Source organism: Atta colombica, unplaced genomic scaffold (genome assembly GCF_001594045.1).
Source record: "Atta colombica isolate Treedump-2 unplaced genomic scaffold, Acol1.0 scaffold277, whole genome shotgun sequence".
Lineage (NCBI taxonomy): Eukaryota > Metazoa > Arthropoda > Insecta > Hymenoptera > Formicidae > Atta > Atta colombica.
Window position 1 is genome coordinate 852,952 of NW_017259378.1, and position 18,782 is coordinate 871,733.

At 32.9% G+C, this 18,782-nt stretch overlaps 4 protein-coding genes across 4 annotated transcripts in view; 2 read left to right on the forward strand and 2 right to left on the reverse strand.

Annotated features, from left to right (window-relative positions):
* Window positions 1-7,858, reverse strand: part of LOC108689842 — a 124,106-nt gene extending 116,248 nt beyond the window's left edge. Inside the window, exons 1-3 of the mRNA XM_018196791.1 lie at window positions 5,807-7,858; window positions 5,602-5,735; window positions 5,167-5,296 (exon numbers count right to left, since the gene is read on the reverse strand). Coding sequence (XP_018052280.1) covers window positions 5,167-5,296; window positions 5,602-5,735; window positions 5,807-7,775 — 2,233 coding nt within the window. The 5' untranslated portion in view covers window positions 7,776-7,858. The remainder of the gene's footprint in view (window positions 1-5,166; window positions 5,297-5,601; window positions 5,736-5,806) is intronic.
* A 3,767-nt stretch (window positions 7,859-11,625) lies between these two features.
* On the forward strand, window positions 11,626-13,257 carry LOC108689802 (cleavage and polyadenylation specificity factor subunit 4). Its single transcript, XM_018196738.1, has 4 exons — window positions 11,626-11,758; window positions 12,079-12,282; window positions 12,495-12,684; window positions 12,775-13,257. The coding sequence occupies exons 1-4, from the start codon at window positions 11,656-11,658 to the stop codon at window positions 13,148-13,150; spliced, it is 873 nt and encodes a 290-aa protein (XP_018052227.1). The 5' UTR covers window positions 11,626-11,655; the 3' UTR covers window positions 13,151-13,257.
* Window positions 13,258-13,991: 734 nt separating this feature from the next.
* Window positions 13,992-16,664, reverse strand: LOC108689801 (drebrin-like protein). Its single transcript, XM_018196736.1, has 5 exons — window positions 16,495-16,664; window positions 15,498-15,666; window positions 15,111-15,343; window positions 14,856-15,033; window positions 13,992-14,746 (listed from the first exon to the last, which is right to left on the reverse strand). The coding sequence occupies exons 1-5, from the start codon at window positions 16,575-16,577 to the stop codon at window positions 13,994-13,996; spliced, it is 1,416 nt and encodes a 471-aa protein (XP_018052225.1). The 5' UTR covers window positions 16,578-16,664; the 3' UTR covers window positions 13,992-13,993.
* A 691-nt stretch (window positions 16,665-17,355) lies between these two features.
* Window positions 17,356-18,782, forward strand: part of LOC108689861 (H/ACA ribonucleoprotein complex non-core subunit NAF1) — a 3,021-nt gene continuing 1,594 nt past the window's right edge. The window contains exons 1-3 of the mRNA XM_018196818.1: window positions 17,356-18,047; window positions 18,237-18,555; window positions 18,647-18,773. Coding sequence (XP_018052307.1) covers window positions 17,432-18,047; window positions 18,237-18,555; window positions 18,647-18,773 — 1,062 coding nt within the window. The 5' untranslated portion in view covers window positions 17,356-17,431. The remainder of the gene's footprint in view (window positions 18,048-18,236; window positions 18,556-18,646; window positions 18,774-18,782) is intronic.

Below are 18,782 nucleotides of genomic sequence, written 5' to 3' on the forward strand. Positions count from 1 at the left end.
TCTCCGACATAGTATATAACACTGGAGCACCGCGTAGTCGGAAGCAACAACGGCACACACGGTTTACATAAGAAGGGGAGTATTAAACTGGCGCTTCGTGAATTTTGGACTCGATTGCGGATCTACCGGGTGTTCCTATAGCTCAAAAAAACTTCTTGAATTTTTACTCTTGAATACCGGAATGCGCGGATATTAAGATGAATCTTTGAAAACCTGTATTCATCATGTGTCCTCTTTTTCTTCCCCTCCTCTCTTTATCCTGAACTTTCCCGGAACTTTCGAGCAATATTTCTTGTCTTTCGGATAATTCTTGAATCGTATTCTTAAATATTGTTTCAGTTAAGTTCATTGAAATTCTAGCTCTCTTACAAATTTCTGTTAAAAGAAAATTGCTTATGTAAGTAATTTTGTATATACAGTTTATAAAATAGAGGTAACGCTAGTGTGTTTAGCAGTTCGAGGCAATCGTCTACCATCTATCTCTATATGGTATCTTCGAATTATCTCTGAAAATTCTTAGTACATGCGATTGAGTCATGTATGTCCTGTACATTTTCTTTATTTGAAAAACTAGGAGCATCAAATAATTAGTTATAACACTTACATGTATACAATTTTTTTAAATATACAATATATAAGTATAAATATTGTCTAAAGTATGTGTAAGAATTACTTAATAGTTTTTATATATTTGTTAAAATGATAAAAATTAAAGACACGAACGATCCATCGTGTGTAATAAAGGATTAGAAAATCATCATATGTACTAAGAGTAAAGATAACTAGAAAAAAAGATATTTATGTGAAAATCTCGTTTTTATTTTAATTTCATAAAATTATAAATTTACAGAAAAGAAGTAGCGTCAGTTTGAGGTGATCATATCTCCATAAAACGTCTCCGAATTAGACAATTAGAAAAAAATATTTACGCAAAATTACGCCGTTTTGAAGAATAATTCTTTCTTTTGAAAATGTACATTTCTCATTTTTATCTTAATCTTATTTTATCTTAATCTTTCATATAATGTACATTTATAGAAAAGAGGTAATGTTTATCGATTCAAGCAATTGCATTTGTTATACAGGGTGGGCCATTTAAAATTTGGAATTTAATTTGGCTCTAAAAAAAACACATAAATATTTTTCAAAGTTTATGGCTTTACGAGACTTTCACGTAAATATTTTTTTTTCTAGTTATCTTTATTCTTAGTACATACGATGATTTTCTAATCCTTTATTACACACGATGGGTCGTTCATATCTTTAATTTTTATCATTTTAACAAATGTATAAAAACTATTAAGTAATTCTTACACATACTTTAGACAATATTTATACTCATATATTGTATATTTAAAAAAATTGTATACGTGTAAGTGTTATAACTAATTATTTGATGCTCCTAGTTTTTCAAATAAAGAAAATGTACAGGACACAAATGACTGTAAACTGTATACAATATGGCTTTTTGGAAAGGTAGTACATTGCCATTTACCGACGTCTTTATTCAAAATTCTTCTCAAAGAAATGCGTGAAATGTTCAAGTTTTGAGAACGATGACGAGTTGATGTTGGTTGTTCAAGCACACTCTGAGCAACAGCAGTAATGTTTTCGATTGACCTTACTGGACGAGCACGTGAACGAGTTGCTTTATTCAATAAGGATCCAGTTTGCCGAATTCGCTTCACAAATTGATCCACAAACTGCGTTGAAGGCATTTCTTTTCTATCAAATTTTCCATGTAAATTTCTTACAGTTTGGGTTGAAGATTCACCACTTTGGAAGTAAGTTTTCAATATTTCCCAATTTTGTTCAAGCGTATAGCGACCCATTTAATGTCAAACAAAAAACTAAATTTCTGATATGTCATAAATGTTATTACGCCTTTCAAACTCAAAATAACCGGTAGTTGAAATTCCAAACGCTAGATGGCCCACCCTGTATAATAGAAAGTCTCCAAGATAATTAGAAAAAAGAGACAGCAAAAATGCCGCTTTGAGGAGGCAATGTTTATGCGTTTATCAGTTGGAGGCAATCGCGTCTCTATGAAGATCTGTTCCAATATATACATTATTAGTATTGAAAATCTACAGTTCACGTTATGTGTACTGAAAATTTTCCAGTGTATATCGAAACACAGTCAGAATGTCTCTGAATTAAGATAATTAAAGGGAGTGACCAAACTATCGACAATCATATAAAAATCTCCGAATTTCTTCCTTGACTAAACAGAATCAAAAATCCTTTTAAAGTAGATGCAAAATTAGGAGATGGTACAGTAGACTTTAAACTAAAATTGAAAAAAAGCTAAAATAAATTTTTACCTTTTTTTCGATTTTATAAAGTCCACTGCACCACTTCCTAATTTTGCATTTACTTTAATCCTGTAAAAGGATTTTTTATTTCGTTCAGTCAATTTGGAGATTTTTATATGACTATAATGTCGACTAAATTTGATCGCTCCAGCATCCTCTTAAAAAATGTCGTTTTGATTAGTATGTTTCTTGTTTTCATCTTCATTTCAAACGACTTATAGAAGGTACTTCGAAATTGGCACACGTTGCGCCAGTAAGATTCTAGCACGCACTGACCTTGCTCTCGGAAACCAGTGCGGGATAATTGTACAGGCGGATGTGTAACATCGTTGGCGCGTGTTTGCGGGCGAAACGCGTGTAATTTGCACTTACCGAATAAACCTTAAGAAAATTGTACACTGATTTAGAAGAAATTGAAACGAAGTTTCTTTCTCGAAATGTTCCGTTTGAGAATCCGTAACGTCCGTTTGTGCGGATTAACTCAGAGTAGTTGATTTAATCCTTATCTGGGCAATCTATTTTCGTACCGTCAGCGGACAAACAGAGCGCAACACGTTCCGCAGCTATTTAAATGTTTTTACGTAAATGGAACAAGCTGATTTGATTGCTCTGTACTTTTAACTTTGATTTAAAACATACACATATTCCTTTATCTTTTATAGTTAAATATTATTGAATATTATTTAATATTATTTTAATAGTATAAGAAGTAAATATCTCAAGATTTGGAGTAAGCTTCTCGCTCGATTAAGGATTAAACTGCGCTGTTACAATCTTAAATTACCTGATTAAAGACGCTTTTTCCTTCACTAAATATTAAGATTTTTTTTTATTAGGTATAGTAAAAAGAAATCCATTATTTTTCCATTCAATTGCAAAAATAATGGATTTCTTTTTACTACACCTAATATATTGTGTGAAACCTCTTATAATGTGAAACTATATAACTCCTGTTTGTTTGGTTTACACATAAATCCGAGTCCCTCTTGAATTAATTTTTTTTAGAATATCAGAGAAAGTGCATTTTCTTGAATTTTAAAAAAATTTTATTTCTTTAGAGAGAAACATTTTCAATTTAGTATGTTACTTGTCTCAGAGTAAGACACAATTTTAGGAACATTACATCCTCCAATACTCAAAAAATTTAATCTAATATTGTTTAATCTTCTATTGTTGGACTTCTAATCCAATTGTTAACATTATTTAAAAGTTTCACAATAACTACGATAATACTAGAACTTTATATTACTTGTGAAGTATAACAGATAAATACGAAAGAACTTCGTTCAGTAAATCAATATCAAGTATCGTTGATAAAACGAATTATGTGAAATGTATGTGAATTAGAAGAACTTGGATTTACGTGTAAACCGAACGAACTGGAGTTACATAGTTTCACATTATAAGAAGTTTCACGTGATATGAAAAAAAATCTTTTCTGTTAACATTTAGTAAAGGGAAAAGCGTCTTTAGTTGGGCGCAGTTTAAGATTGTAACAAGTTTAATCCTTAGTCGAAATTTATTGTAAATTAAAGATTCGCAAGCTAAAAAAACTTAACCATTTTAATGATAGAGTTTTAAAACAGACTGAACGTAAGAAAATGTAATAAGCGGAACATGTTATTTTATTTGTACATGGTTTTACTGAAGTATCTAAAAATTAGTCAGATACACACAGATCTAAAATAATTTTATTGAACTAAAATATCAAAATAATTATATTAGGACACTTCAACGTAAATGACAACGCTGTAAAAAGTTTTCTAGCAACTAGTTTGACCTATATATAATTATTTTGATGTGATTATTTATATGATTATTTTGATCCAAATAATTATTTTCAGTTATATCTAGCTATTTTTGCCATATCTAGTTAAATTTTTAAATACTTTAGCAAAACCGTTCTTTCTATGTAGCTATTCAATCTCCATATTTTAGTAACTGTATATATACTTATTTTAACGGATCTGTGAACTAATTAATATTTTTTATACCACGGATATTATTCAGTTTAATGTGATAAATACTTAGCATAATGAGATACTAAATACAAAGAGTTATTATGTTATCCTTCCCTCATCTGCGTATCTTTAGATTTCAGAGATGCATGGAATAATTGAAGAATGAAATTAAGAAGCCAATAATTGCAAGTTAGAATAAACGCAAGTTAGAATAATATTGAAACGTAATAAGTATATAACCGAATGACGACATTTTGATTTTGAATCGTCAGCAAACGACGCAAACTGTACACAGCTTTCCATATGCATACAACACGTGTATTCGCACGCTGTCATCAGCGGCTACGCTGCATCTCGGTTGCGTGCAATGTGTATGTCTCGTGATGAATTGAGCGGGATAAAGGGTGAAAGAACGGTGAGAAAGCGTCAATAGAACAAAGAGAAAAGCTAACCGTTCGCCACGAGTTGAAAGAGGAAATCGCTGAACGATGTATAATACGCACATGCAAAACGACGCAATGGCGTATATCAGAAAAAAAGACGGGAATAATTTTTGCAGCGTCTCGATAAGTTAAAAAACACCACGGCAGATAATTTATTCTAATTTACGCGAGATTTCAATTTACGTTGTACAGTGCTCCGGCCGGTTATTCAATGTACGCGTAACTCTTCGTTTAGTTTGTATTGTGAATATCATGAGAGAGGCGAGTAAATTAATATAACGAGCGGTGTAAATTCACATGAAACGTGGTTCGTGGAAATTTAATTTAAATCACATCGAATAATAAACAGAGAGGAATGTAGACTACGATGTAGCTTTCGATAATTACGGTTATGTTTAATAGAGCTGGCAAATAAAGCATAGAAACATGCAGTTGCATTTGACTCACCGTGTTGAGGGGTCGAAAATGCTGAATGCCTACGAGGTGACATGTTAGGATGATTACCCTGGCTGCCTGGTGGCTGCATAGAAGATAATGCACCGAGTGGGGTGTAGGACTTGCAAGGTTGTTCCATTTTCTGCTAATAAAAAAAGAAATGTATATTGAAAAATATATATTTGTATTCGACTAAATAAATAAAAAAATAATTAAAAAGAAAATAAGTATTTCAATAAGAACGAGAATAGAGATAAATAAAAAAATTTTAAACAGATACTTATAATTCAATTATCATTCATTTTACCTCTATTTATTTAGAAAAGTTTACTCTAAATAAATGTTGAATAAGTTGTAGTTTCTATTTTGAATATGTATATCGTATAATAAAATAAATTTTCATATAATATGCAAGAAGAAGATGACTTGAGTTAAATAAATACAAACCTGATCATGAAGTTCAGTAGCCACCGCGGTAGCTGCAGTTTGAGTATGACTGGTAGAACTGATTCTGTACTGCATACCAGCAATACTGCAATACCCTTCGTGATGAGTAGATCGAGTTTGATTGACGTAGACACCTTGAAAAGAATTTATTCATAGTAAGAAGATCGTTAGAGTTTTCACGCTTAATCCACACATGATTAATTACCAGTGATAGTGACATCAGTGTCCTGATTAACGATGACAACTTTCTTAGGTGGCTTAATAACCTCGTCCGGATCGGAGCCTTGTCTTGACTTCTTCTTATCGTCTGAGTCATGTTGTCTACGTCTTTTAATTATCTCTACTTCCGATTCACTGGAGGAGGAATCACTGGTGCTGCTACCACAACGATTTTTCTCGTCGGAGTAGGAAGCAGCCAAAATGGCAGTGGCATTAAGACTGGCCATCCTCTTACAAACAACCATATCCTTCAAATCCATTACTTCCTCGTTTCTCTTTCTTCTTTTGATCATTTTCTTTTTGCTTGGTTCAGCATTCTTTTCCTTCTCGCAGTCCTCCTCGGATGAGGATGAAGATGACGAACTCCCCGGCATATCCCAATGTTTGCCACGTAGTCCGGGCACATTTCTTAGTTTTCTTTTCAAGACGTTCTCTTCCGTTTTGCATTCAACTTTTTTCTCTTTTTCTTTACGTGGCTGCTCTTCTTTTTCCTCTTTCATTTTCTTCGGTTTCTCTTTCTCCTTCTCCTTCTCCTTCTCCTTTTCGGGTTTCGGTTTGCAAAAACCACCAAGATAAACTCCGCCGGTCTCATTTTCGTAGAGGCAGTGAACTTTAGCCAAGGCATTCAATGATGCGACCCTGTGTCGTTTTGGTCCACTCCAAAAGCCAAAAAGTCGCATTCGTCGCGCACGTTCATCCGATGGTGAGTTAGCCCTCTCTTTATTCTTGCTCTCCTTTTGCTTATTCTTCTTGTACTCTTCGTCAGAATCATCCTCAGAATCAGATTGAGATGTAACTCCACTGACATTCTCACCATTCATTGCCTCAACCTTTAAATTTAATTCAACCGTATTCTCAGCGCTAATTTGTTCCTGTTTGGAATTTGTGATAGATTTCGCGTTATCTTCTGAAATTTTAGATTGTTTATTAGATTCTTCGATAGATGCATCTTCAGATAAAACTGACGTTTGATTATTGCTCTCCGTTTGTACCCTTATTGTTTTCCCAGTCTTCTTTGGGGCTTTGCTGTTAATTTTGTTACCACTTTTGATAGCTTTCTTATTATCCTGTAGTTTTGGTTGAAGACTCTCCTCTTTGCACTTATCGGAATCCTTGTCTTCTTCAATTTCGCTTTTAATGCTGCTCACTTCTGGTCCTTGACAAGTCTCATTTTTGTTCGCGATCTTTTTATGTTCGGTCGAAACTTGGTCAAACTCTTTCAATTCAATTTTCTTCTTGGTCATAATCTTCTCCGTTATAGTTTTCAACTTGTCTTCTCTTTTTAGAACAGCACTAATCTTCGAATGCTTCTGAGGCAATTTGGCTTTCATGTGTTTCGCCAGCTTTGGTTTTTTCTCTTGCAAAGTCTTACTCTTAGTCAAGTTACTACTCTTCTTCTTCACTTTCTTGACTGCATCTTCATCTTCGCTCATTTCTTCATCTTTCACTGACTTGACTAACTTGATCTTCTTATCCACCAATCTCTTAACTACCGATAAATGAGGCTTCTTTGTCAAAACTGTTTTTCTCGTAATACCTTTTTTCTGATTTTGTTTTGTTTTGGAATCTTTTTTCGTTTTAGAAATCTTATTGCTTGCCAAATCCTTCTCAGAAATTTTTTTACGTTCAGACTTTTTATCCTTCATGATGGAGTTCTTCGATATTGATTTAATATCAGATTTAATTAACTTGACATCTTTCTTCTTGTCATCTTTACTCCTTTTCTTAGCTGGGGGAGGAAGAATATCAATTTTATTTTCAAGTAATTCCTTATCTTCCAATGCATTTAAAGATTTGACATTGTCCTCGGTATTGATATTATCGTCCAATTTAACATTCTTCTTCTTGTCCTCAGTTTTCTCAATTTTCTTTTTATTATCCGCAGATTGTTTTTCCAATTTTGCTTTCTCTTCACATCTTTGTAATTTTTTCTTATCCGTATTATCTTGGCTCATCTCTTCGTTAACTTTATCATCTCTTTTTTCTGCCTTCCTCTCGTCAATTTTATCAGATTTCTTTTCATTATCTTTATTCACTTGTTTTTTCTTTTCATCTAATTTATCAAATCGTTCCTTCTTTTTCTCCTCTGTAAGTTTCTTTTTGTCATCCAATTTTTTCCTCTCTTCTGTCTTTTCTAATTTCTTCTTATCATTATCTGTTTTTCTCTTTGGATCTTCCAACTTATCATTTTTCTTTGATTTCTTCTCTTTTTTTATATCCAGCATGGTCTTTTCTGTAAATGTGCGACGTTTCTTGGCGACTGTTGGCATTTTAGTTGCCTTTTTGGCAACAACAGCCTTCTTCTGCGGCTTCATTATGATTGTATTCTTTACATCTTCAAAATAAATATAAATATGCTCAAAGTTCGCGAATGTCCAATGTTAATTACAACTACCTAACTGCCATTGTAGATTTTATTAATCGCGATATAATTCGCAAGCTGACTTTATCTGTAAACAATGCACAATAAAACGGTCAAAAGGTAAACGCGCTAATATTATAGTTTTAACAATAAAACAGTCGATGTTCGATCGTTAATGTAATTTATCTTTATCGCTTGTTTTTTTTTATCATTGCGATATACATGACTTTACATCACGATAAAAAAATATTTTTTACAGAAACGAACACACGATCGGAAAGGGACACGATAAGGATATTACAAGCGCTTTTATCAACGTGCAATAAAACGAATTTACGTACAATAAAGTGGCAAACGCACGCGAATATCGGAGCATACGCGAGAGATGCACACGAACGACGGAAATTGTAATGATACTTCACAAGCGAAGCGAGAATCCGCTATGTTGCGTCGGGCCACCGTGCGCGCACTCTCTCTCTCTCCCTCATCGACTTGTTGACAAATCGATCCCTTTAAATCACACTGCGCCCGTCGGCCGATTCGGTACCGCGACAGGTAGAGAGATTCCGCGCGATAAATAATCAACTCGCGGTGCCTTCTTTACTCCGAGCTTCTTGCGGAGTATGCGCTCCGAGCGTGGCCCCCGTATACGTGTATACGCGACATGGCACGATGGACAAAGATCCTCGAGAAGTACTACGACGACTGTGACGACGACAATGACGACGACGACGACGACGACGACGACGACGACGACGACGACGACAATGATGATATCTACACGGAGGATGAAGCGAGAAGAAATCCGGACGGCGGCTATACGACGACAGCTAGCACGCCCTTTAAAAAGCGCCCGTGAACGGACACGGCCACAAGTGGCCCTGACAAGTGTGCGAGAGAGATAGAGACAAATAGAGAGAAGGAAAGAAAGAGAAAGAAGAAACTCACCAACCTGCTGATCGATCTCAATCGCACGCGGAGAGAATCTTCACAGACGGCGATCGCGCGCGGTCGGCGCGGCGACGCGATCGCGAACAACACACGCACACGCTTTAGCAACGAGGAGAGAACGCGGGAGAACTGAAAACGGGACGGGATGGGAAGAACGGCGGAGACCAGGCGGAGGCGCCAGTGTAAACGGGGGTGTCGTGTTTACCTCTCTGGCGAGCCCTTCCGTCGGCTAAACTCGGCCCGCGAACGCTTTTTTTTTAAACGGCGAATCGGGCGCCCGAGAGCGATTGGTGGGCGCGCTGAGCGACGACGGCACCAGCGAGGAACGGGCACCGTGAATCCTGATATATGATCGCGAGATTTCTCGACAAGACGCGCGACTGCGAACAATGGCGGTAGGCCTTCCCCGGCGGTGGTATCACGGCCCTTTTTCGCGCGGTCTATCGCGAAACTGACGATCTCGCGTCGCGCAGCGCGCACCTCGCACGACGTCCCTGCCCTTTTACCGTAGCCTCGTCGGCCATTTTCTTCCTCGCGCCGCTCCCCCACTTCTCCCACTCAAAATCTGCTGTCACGTAGTGACACTAGTGACGGAAACGTGACTTACCGACTGATCGTCAGATGGCAGCATCTCGCGGTCTGTGGGGCGAACGGCAAATGTCAAGCATCGCTGCTCCAGCTGATATCCATTTCTACCTATATATACATATATAAACACTGGCGGAACCACGAAGGGGGCCATGATTCTCTCTTTGGAGTTTCCTTTTTTTATTTTGAAATCTTTAATATTTCGAAAATACTTAATCATAATTTTGATATTCCAAAAATAAATTATAAAGTGAAATGAGGGCAATTGAGAGCAAACGCAGTAACTATACCGTATATCTATTAACATATATTATTACATAAAAGTAATTTTAAACATAGTTTCTTGGTTAACAATACATACAAAACGTTTCGACTTATATTTAAATTTAAGCCATCTTCAGCGTATACAACAGTAAATTGAAGTTATGGATTCTTGATGGTTCTGAGTTAATTGTACAATTTGAACATTGTTAAGGAATTCTTTCTCAATGTTCAAATTGTACAATTAATTCAGAACCACCAAGAATCCATGATTTATATGCGCTGAGGATGGCTTAAATATAAATCGAAATGTATTGTTAACCAAGAAGCTGTGTATAAAATAATTATTTTTATGTAATAATATATGCTATATTATTAATTAATTGCGTTTGCCTTCCTTTCACTTTATATTATAATTTATTTTAATGAATTTGAGAATCAAAGATCAAATTAAATATTTGTATTAATTTTGTAAATTCCAAAAATATTTTTTTAATTTAAGAAACTCTTAGATATATATATATAAAAAATATATTTTATTATACATAATATTCCTTCTTTGTGTTAATATAATTTTAAATAAGACGTTTTATGAATTATACATTTGAATAATATTATTTTAATGTAATAATTTAAATAATAATTTAATATTCTATCTTTTCATATTTGACTTTTAAAAAAATTTCATTTGTGAAGTACCAATAGCCATTTCAATAACAAATTCTGGATCTGCCAATGAATATAAACTAATTTTAATCTCGGTTTAATTTATTTTTATATCCTTTTTTAATTCTTAGAACTAGAAAAAAGTAAAAAATAAATTAAACTAGAATTAAAGTTAATCTTAATATAACTTATTTTTTACATTGCTAGAAACGAGTTAGAAGCAAGTCGCATTATTTTCGTGATATTTCATACATGACATATCGATGATAACGTAACATTTTTCATTATACGTGTGAACGTCATCAATATTTCCACCATTGACATTACAATAGATTATAATTAGACATTGCGAATTTGGAAAAATATCAAATTAAAGATTTTTCTCTGTTCTCATGTGCGCTTATTGTTAATGCAATTTCGTATTTATTTTGTTACATGCAATAATAGCATTTTCAACTGCAGTGAAATGATTCACTGTGTAAGTTATACTATGTATCCTTACTGAAAAATGTCCATTATCTTTTATGTATTTGACTCGAACTAATAAATCTGCTTTATAATTGCTTGCATTTCTTGCACTTAAAATCTTTGCTTTGTCAAAAATTTTTGGGGATTTCCAACACACGAAAAAAGCTAATACCTATGAATATCGGAAGCCAATTCCTAGATGGAATAGAGGTAAATTAAGACATAAGTATATCATTATAATATTACTTAAAAATGAACTTATAAAATATCATATCAATAATAAGCTGGTGATGATAACGATATGATTATAATTTTTGTATTTTATTCTTTTGCATTATCGAGACAAATGCAAAATGCCGCGAAGAAGAAGAAATCGAATGAAATTTTGTTCTGGCAACAAACTCAGGACTAACTTCACGTGGTTATAGTGACATTTCGTTGGAACGAATAATGTTGGCTGTACGCAGCAATCTCGGCAGCTTCAGGTTAAATGGGGCACAAGTGTTTTGTGTTTGATTGTTCAAATTCTTGCAATAACAATGGAGTGTATAGTAGCGAATGTGGAACATATGCGATTTGATATTGAGATTGCTCTCGACGAACAATATGGAGCTCTTCCGTTACCTTTCACTGGCATGGACAGTATGTTCTTTTACAATATAATTTGTATGCAGTTGCTTGTGTTAGGTTAACGTAACATAATGTCATATTTATCTGAATTATTTTATTCCAATCTATTACATATGCAAACTATTTTTTACTATATCAATACCGCAATTTTTTTAAATGGTTTTCCCTTTAGTAATAACATTTATCGAAATTTTCGAATAATAAGCAATAATCTCCATCTTATGTATTACTTAGAAAATACAGTATGATTTCGTTAAAAGAGAGAGTAGATCTATTTTATATGTTAATGATATAAAACTTTTAAGTAAATAATCTTCTCTCCCTCTTTACAGAATCAATTGCCGCAGTATGCCAGTTTTATCCGAAAGGCAGTTGTAATAAAGGAGCTTCGTGTCCTTTCAGACATGTTCGAGGCGATCGTACGATAGTATGTAAACATTGGTTAAGAGGTCTTTGCAAGAAGGGTGATCAGTGTGAATTTCTGCATGAATATGATATGACGAAAATGCCAGAATGCTATTTTTATTCTAGATTCAGTAAGTAGCTTGATATATTTATATTAAAATTATTTTCCTTTCATGTAAATAACTTTACTTAAACATTTCAATATAAACGATCTGAATGATTCAAATATGCAACATTCTATATATTTAAATTGTATCAATCACATATATATAAAAAACATATATATAAAATACATACATATATATATAAAAAAACAATATTTAAACAAAATAAATTATTATAGATGCATGTCACAATAAAGAATGCCCATTCTTACACATCGATCCGGAGACAAAAGTCAGAGATTGTCCATGGTACGACCGTGGTTTTTGTAGGCATGGTCCTTTATGTCGGCATCGACATGTCAGACGTGTTCTGTGTATGGCTTATTTAGCAGGTTTTTGTCCAGAAGGGCCAAATTGTAAATTTATGCAGTAAGTATATACAAAAGACGTAAGTCTTTTATAGAAATCTATTTTGAATCTCATGAATCTGTATTTGCAATATAATCTGTTTTTATATAGTCCAAGATTCGAATTACCGGCAATACAAGATATGCAACCAAAGGAGGGCAAAAAAGTTATGATCACGTGTCACTTTTGTGGAGAAGGAGGTCATAAAGCGATTTATTGCAACAAAATGCCACCCGATGTACGGGAAGCTCAAGTTAGACAGGAGCTCGACAATGATTCTCGTACATCGCATCATCATATGAATATACATAATGGACCACCTCCGTCACGAGGGCCGCAAAAACCACTCGAAGAAGTGACGTGTTACAAATGTGGACAGAAAGGTCATTATGCTAATAAATGTCCAAAAGGTCATTTAGCATTTTTGAGCCATGCAAGTATTCATGCAAGTGGAGGTGGCGGACAAAATCAAAATTATCGGAGATGATTTTCTTTGTTTTATTTATGTAACATGGATATTGTGATGCTACTTTATCTCATTATTATCTTTAAAAATTTCTATTATACAATAAAATAATTTATCATATGTATCAACCTAATATGTGTTAATTGCCGCTTTTTACGGTGTTTCAACGATAACTAAAAGCATTTTCATGCTTTTTTTTAGACATAACATCAACATTTAAAAATCTAATATAAAAAATGAAAAAGCAACTTGCATTTAAGTGGGTTCTTTAATACTAACAAGTTTTATGTTAAACTATAACAAGTCAAAGTATTTCTAAAAATTATAAATGTTTAAATACGTAGCTGTTACAGTTTTGCAGTAAAACAATTGCGTTCATACGTATAAGATGCATTTTAGTTATTGCTATATCAGCTTCTGATACAGGGTGTTATAAAAAGATATATGTTTATATATAAGATTAATTGTGGATAAAACCTGTATGACCTGCTGGGAAGACATACATTTTTTACTGATTATGATTAACATTTCAATTATCTCTTTACAAAGATTTTATAACTGAATTTTTACACTAACTCACTCTTTGCGTAAATGCTTTAAAATTAAAAAATAATGACATGGAAGGCGCGAAAATGATACGAAGACATGCGTTTCAATTATTATATGCTACTCGCGTTTCAATTACAAAATTTTCTTCTAATTATTCAGAATTATTTCATCACGTAGTTCAATTTTACTTATATCTAGAAACTTGATAACATTTATCAGGGATAAGCTGATATTGATCTTACATACAAGTAGTTTTATGTAATTATGAAGAAAATGAAAACGATCTTGATAAATTTTTTTCAAAAGCATATCTTATCATGTTGTATTGTACTCGATAACTTCAACATAATTAGCGGGGAAAAGTCCGTATGTTCCATCAGGTCCAAGTCCTTGCCACCAGCCTTCGTCAATTGCATCTATGTGTGTGATTATATCTCCAGGATCAAATGTGATTTCTGTGTCGTCAGCGGCTTGATAGTCATACAAAGCTCTAGCTTTCATTCCCTCGTTATTCGGATCGAAATATAAGTACGAGCCATCTAATTGATTGTATAATTCATTTTCAGTGACTTGCTCCTTAGTCTCTGCTGTTTGTTCCGATTGCGGATTGGTGATAGTTTTCAATTCTTGATTGGTATTTTGAGATTGAGGCACTATGGACGAAGAAATCGTCGCTGTTTCCGCATTTGTAGGTTTTTTTGTTTCGGCCAATGTCTCCTCGCAAGACTTTACATCAGGTTGGTCTTTTATCTGAGCTTCTTCTAACGCTTTTCTCATAGACTCTACATGATTGTTCTTAGGTAAAAATTGTTGTGCCGAAGTCGCCTTCATCTGGCCGGCCGCCGAATTCTGTTCAAATATCGCTCGAGCGTTTATTGTTCTTTGAGCAATCAATTGTTGTGTTTCTTTGCTCCTTTGTCTTCGTAGTTCTTCACTTCGCGATTTATGATCATCTTCAACACCACTGTTGTAATTTTGAGCAGCTTTTTGATTGCGTAAATTATTTGCTTCTTCGGCACGTTGCTCGGCTAACTTTTGACGAGCGATTGAATTTTCCTTAGCAGTTACCTGAAACAATATTTCATATGTGTGAATTTAGATAATATATATAATATTTAATATACATATAAGAGATATATGTATAATCAAAATAAAAATATACGGGATTAAAACATACTTGTTGCTCTCTCAATTGTGTTTCCTTTTCTTCTCGAGCTCTCATTTCTTGTTCTAATTTCTGTCGCTCTTGTTCACAACGTAGTCGTTCTTGCTCCAATCTTTTTTTTTCTTCCATTTCTTCCTTTTCCCAAAACTGATCCCTTTCCATTGCATTTATTTCTTGTGCAGGGATCACTCTGCAAAGTATACATTATTATATTAAGTAAGAATTCTAGTAACGATTCCACAATCACAAGATAGAAATATTAGAAACCTGCGATATGTTGTTCCAACAGGACCTGTATGTCCTTCGTTTTCACTACGAGGTTCATTAAATTTATACGCCGAGGCTGTTGCTCGCGCAAGTTTTTCCATAATTGCATCTACCTCTACATCATCTTCGGAACGTGCCGTAATTGTTATATGTGCTCCTTTCAATAATTTTTCTATATCTCTAATGTGATTGGCGCATGTTCCTTTCCTAACGATTGGAGCACCTTCCCCTTGCTATAAGCAAATATTTTGTCAAGCAAATAATTAAGTTATTATAAAATTTATGTATTATAATATTTATGAAAGTTCTGCTCATGTTTTTTCATAATTTAATAAAAATGCAAAATATATTGTTTTATAAATAAATTTCTATATTTTTCATACTTACCCAATTAATAAGCAAACACTTTGGTAGACTTGTTTTAGTGTCGATAACTCTGCAAAATGCGTACATGATGTGACTACTACTCAGTCGATCAATCATCTCTTCCAATCCGCCATCTCCTGTTCCGACTACTTTTAAGTTATTGGTCTGTCCTTCGTAGCCAAATACAGCCCTGTTAAAAATAAAAAATATAAAAATTTTTAGTTATAAAGAATAATCGATTAAGTAATATCTGTAAAGATTTATGAGATATATATTGTAAAATTTGAATGTAAAATTTTTGGATAAAAATTATGATAGTCAATCATATCAGTCAGTGCATAATAATTTTTCACTGCTTTTTTTTTACCCATGAGAATATTTTATATTAAATCGATCAATTAGCAACGTGCACAATCAGATCTCTTTTAAAATTATGATCAAATTTTACATCAATAAATCATTTTAACTTCAAACTGACAAAGTTAAGTATTAAACAATTAAACATGATTAGTTTTAATCCATAAATCCAATCAATCATTTTGTTCAATTGTTGTGTGAGCTAGCTATTTTATCTAATTTAATATGGCCAATCAATGGCATATAGTTATATCTTCATGTTTTTAAATACAATCATACAATCTTATACTATTTTATTATTTTTGTTCATTAAAAATAAATAAACGTGTTTAATATCCATCTCAAATAAAAAATAACATATTTAATGTACTTTTTTCTACTTGATAATAGTTGTCAAAAGCGAATAAAAAAGTTTCAAAAGATAAAAATCAAGAGAGACGGACAGTAAGGAGTAGTTTTTAAAATTAGTCCAATATTTATGTAAAATAACAAAGTATGCAGTATCGGAGTATACGTTTGAATTCAGAATTGTGAACTCTATACCGACGGAAAATAACCGGCTAACTTAACGTTATACATGTATGAGCAAATATGCCGAAACTGATTCGGTGCTATAGCCGGATTGAGGAAACACAATTTAGAGATTTAAGTATACGCCTACCAGTTAGTAGACAATTTATCGTCGACCACGCTGTGCCAAGCTGCCACCAAGGCATCTTTGTTTTTCGTCAGATTAATTGACATTGTTCCTCGCTAAATTATCAAGTTCATAACAAGTTCCGGGGCGGATTCAGGTGGATTCGATAAACGGGAGGAACCGCACAGATCATACAAGTGTATAGACGGCAAACTTCTGATCCGCTGTGGAAGGAGCGTTTTAAACGCCTCCTATAGACAAGCCATTATTCAATATGGCTGATTTCTAATAATAAAATGTGTTATTACTATAAATTATGGAAATAAATTTATTTCTTTTTAATAGTCTCTTTTTGGTTATTCAGGTTTCCATCACAATGTTTTATATTAGACTAACTTTATATTTTAATTGTAATATTGTTACCTAACCTAATCTAACCTATCTTCGCTTTTTCTCTTTTCCGACCAAATACGTATCTATCTTATTTTAAGTTCAAAAATTTTTGGGTGGCATTTATATATTTTTGGATAATATTTTTCATATCCACACAACTTGCATAGTCGCATAAACAAAATTATCCAATTAGCACAAAGAAAATCCAATCGTATTTTACGTACGTCCTTATGAAAGAGAAAAAGTGATTGGATAATTTTCTCTAGGAATATGTTTTCTATGCAAATCGAGTGGACTGTGGATATATCCTAAATGTCCTTTAATAATTCAATGGCACATGTGATAAGTGGTTATATGTAAATCAACATTAATAAATACAACATTAGTAAACAACGAGATTTTCCTTCTTTTCTTTCCTTAAATATTATTTTTACCTGATGATATAATTGTATGAAAAAATAAAATTCAATAAGAAGTAGAATACAAAATAATCAACAGTGTTAACTTACGATTTTATATACAGAAGTTTGTAACACGTTTTCTGGAGTTTCACGTGGCTAGTGTTAAAATGGAAATAGCAACGGATATAGATGAAAATAAAATTATTCATGAAGAGAAATTATCGAACATGTCAATATCAGAAGAAGAAAATAAAAAGATATTCCATAAAGAGATAGAATTATTAACGTCACAAGAATTAGTACATGATGAAAAATCGTCGAAAGAAGAAATTGAGACATTACAATTAGGCAAACAATTTTCCAAAGAAATGATCTCTAATGAAAAATTAGAAAAAGTAGTCACTGAGATTCTGCAAGTAAATGAAGAAAATGATTGTGATAAACTCAATTCAATGACAACATTAGATGCAAATAAAACAGAAAACATGATTAATAATTGTGATGTATCTGTTGATATTCAAAATATCACTCAATTTATTCCAAAGGAAAATGCGACAGCTGCACATGAACACTGTCATATATCTATTTACGAGAATGTAAAACCTGATGTTAGACAAGAAATTTTACAAAAATCTCCAAAAATTATAAAGTCTAATATTTCAAATGATATTAACACAGTACAAAATAAATATACAAATCAATATGTAATTAATCAAGTTACAGAACTAAGCATTCATGATAATAAGATACAAGTGAACAATTCATCATTACAAAAACAAACAGGTACAAATATATATTGATTTATTAATAAACATTTTTTATATCTACTTCTTTATGTATCTTTATTTTTTATATATCTTTTTTATTTATAATATACTGCACAAAAATATATTACATATTATAAGTACATTTGAAATTACAAAAAATATTTATATTGCTGTATAATTTCTTAAAATTATGTCTATTTAACAGGAAACCATGGAATGTCTTCTCTTAACATTATTGCTATAGAATATGAAGATACAGATTCAGAAATAGAAGAAGAGATAAGAACAAATACTATAACTGAAAAGGAACATACCATGTTACAAATACAGAATTTACAGCAATATCGTACATTCGAAAAACAATTATCATGTGACGAAAATGATAGCGAAGATGATTCTGATAATAGTATCGATAGCAGTAGTAGCAGTAGCAGCAGCAGCAGTAGTAGTAGTAGTAGTAGCAGCAGCAGTAGTGATAGTAGCAGCGACAGTGAACTAGATGATAATGTAAAAATTAATAACAAGTACTGTTATCTTTTCATAAAAATAAAATTAACGTATATATTTAATTTCTTTTTATATGAGTGTAAACTTTTGAATTATGTTAACTTTCAGAAAGAAAGAAAGGGAAGTAAACGTATCAAAGAAGCAAAAGCATATACAAAATGAATTAGATGATCTTCCACCTATAGAAGACTTAAAAATTAGTGTTCCTGAAGTTTTATGTAATCCATTAGGCAAGGTATAATTA

Excerpts from the sequence above, each read along its gene's own strand:
- LOC108689801 (XM_018196736.1), bottom strand. The coding sequence starts at position 16,577 with ATGTCAATTAATCTGACGAAAAACAAAGATGCCTTGGTGGCAGCTTGG. Across the intron at positions 15,667-16,494 it reads GATAAATTGTCTACTAACTG|GGCTGTATTTGGCTACGAAG; the intron begins GTAGGCGTATAC and ends TATTTTTAACAG. Across the intron at positions 15,344-15,497 it reads AGTGTTTGCTTATTAATTGG|CAAGGGGAAGGTGCTCCAAT; the intron begins GTAAGTATGAAA and ends ATTTGCTTATAG.
- LOC108689802 (XM_018196738.1), top strand. The coding sequence starts at position 11,656 with ATGGAGTGTATAGTAGCGAATGTGGAACATATGCGATTTGATATTGAG. Across the intron at positions 11,759-12,078 it reads ACCTTTCACTGGCATGGACA|AATCAATTGCCGCAGTATGC; the intron begins GTATGTTCTTTT and ends CCCTCTTTACAG. Across the intron at positions 12,685-12,774 it reads CCAAATTGTAAATTTATGCA|TCCAAGATTCGAATTACCGG; the intron begins GTAAGTATATAC and ends GTTTTTATATAG.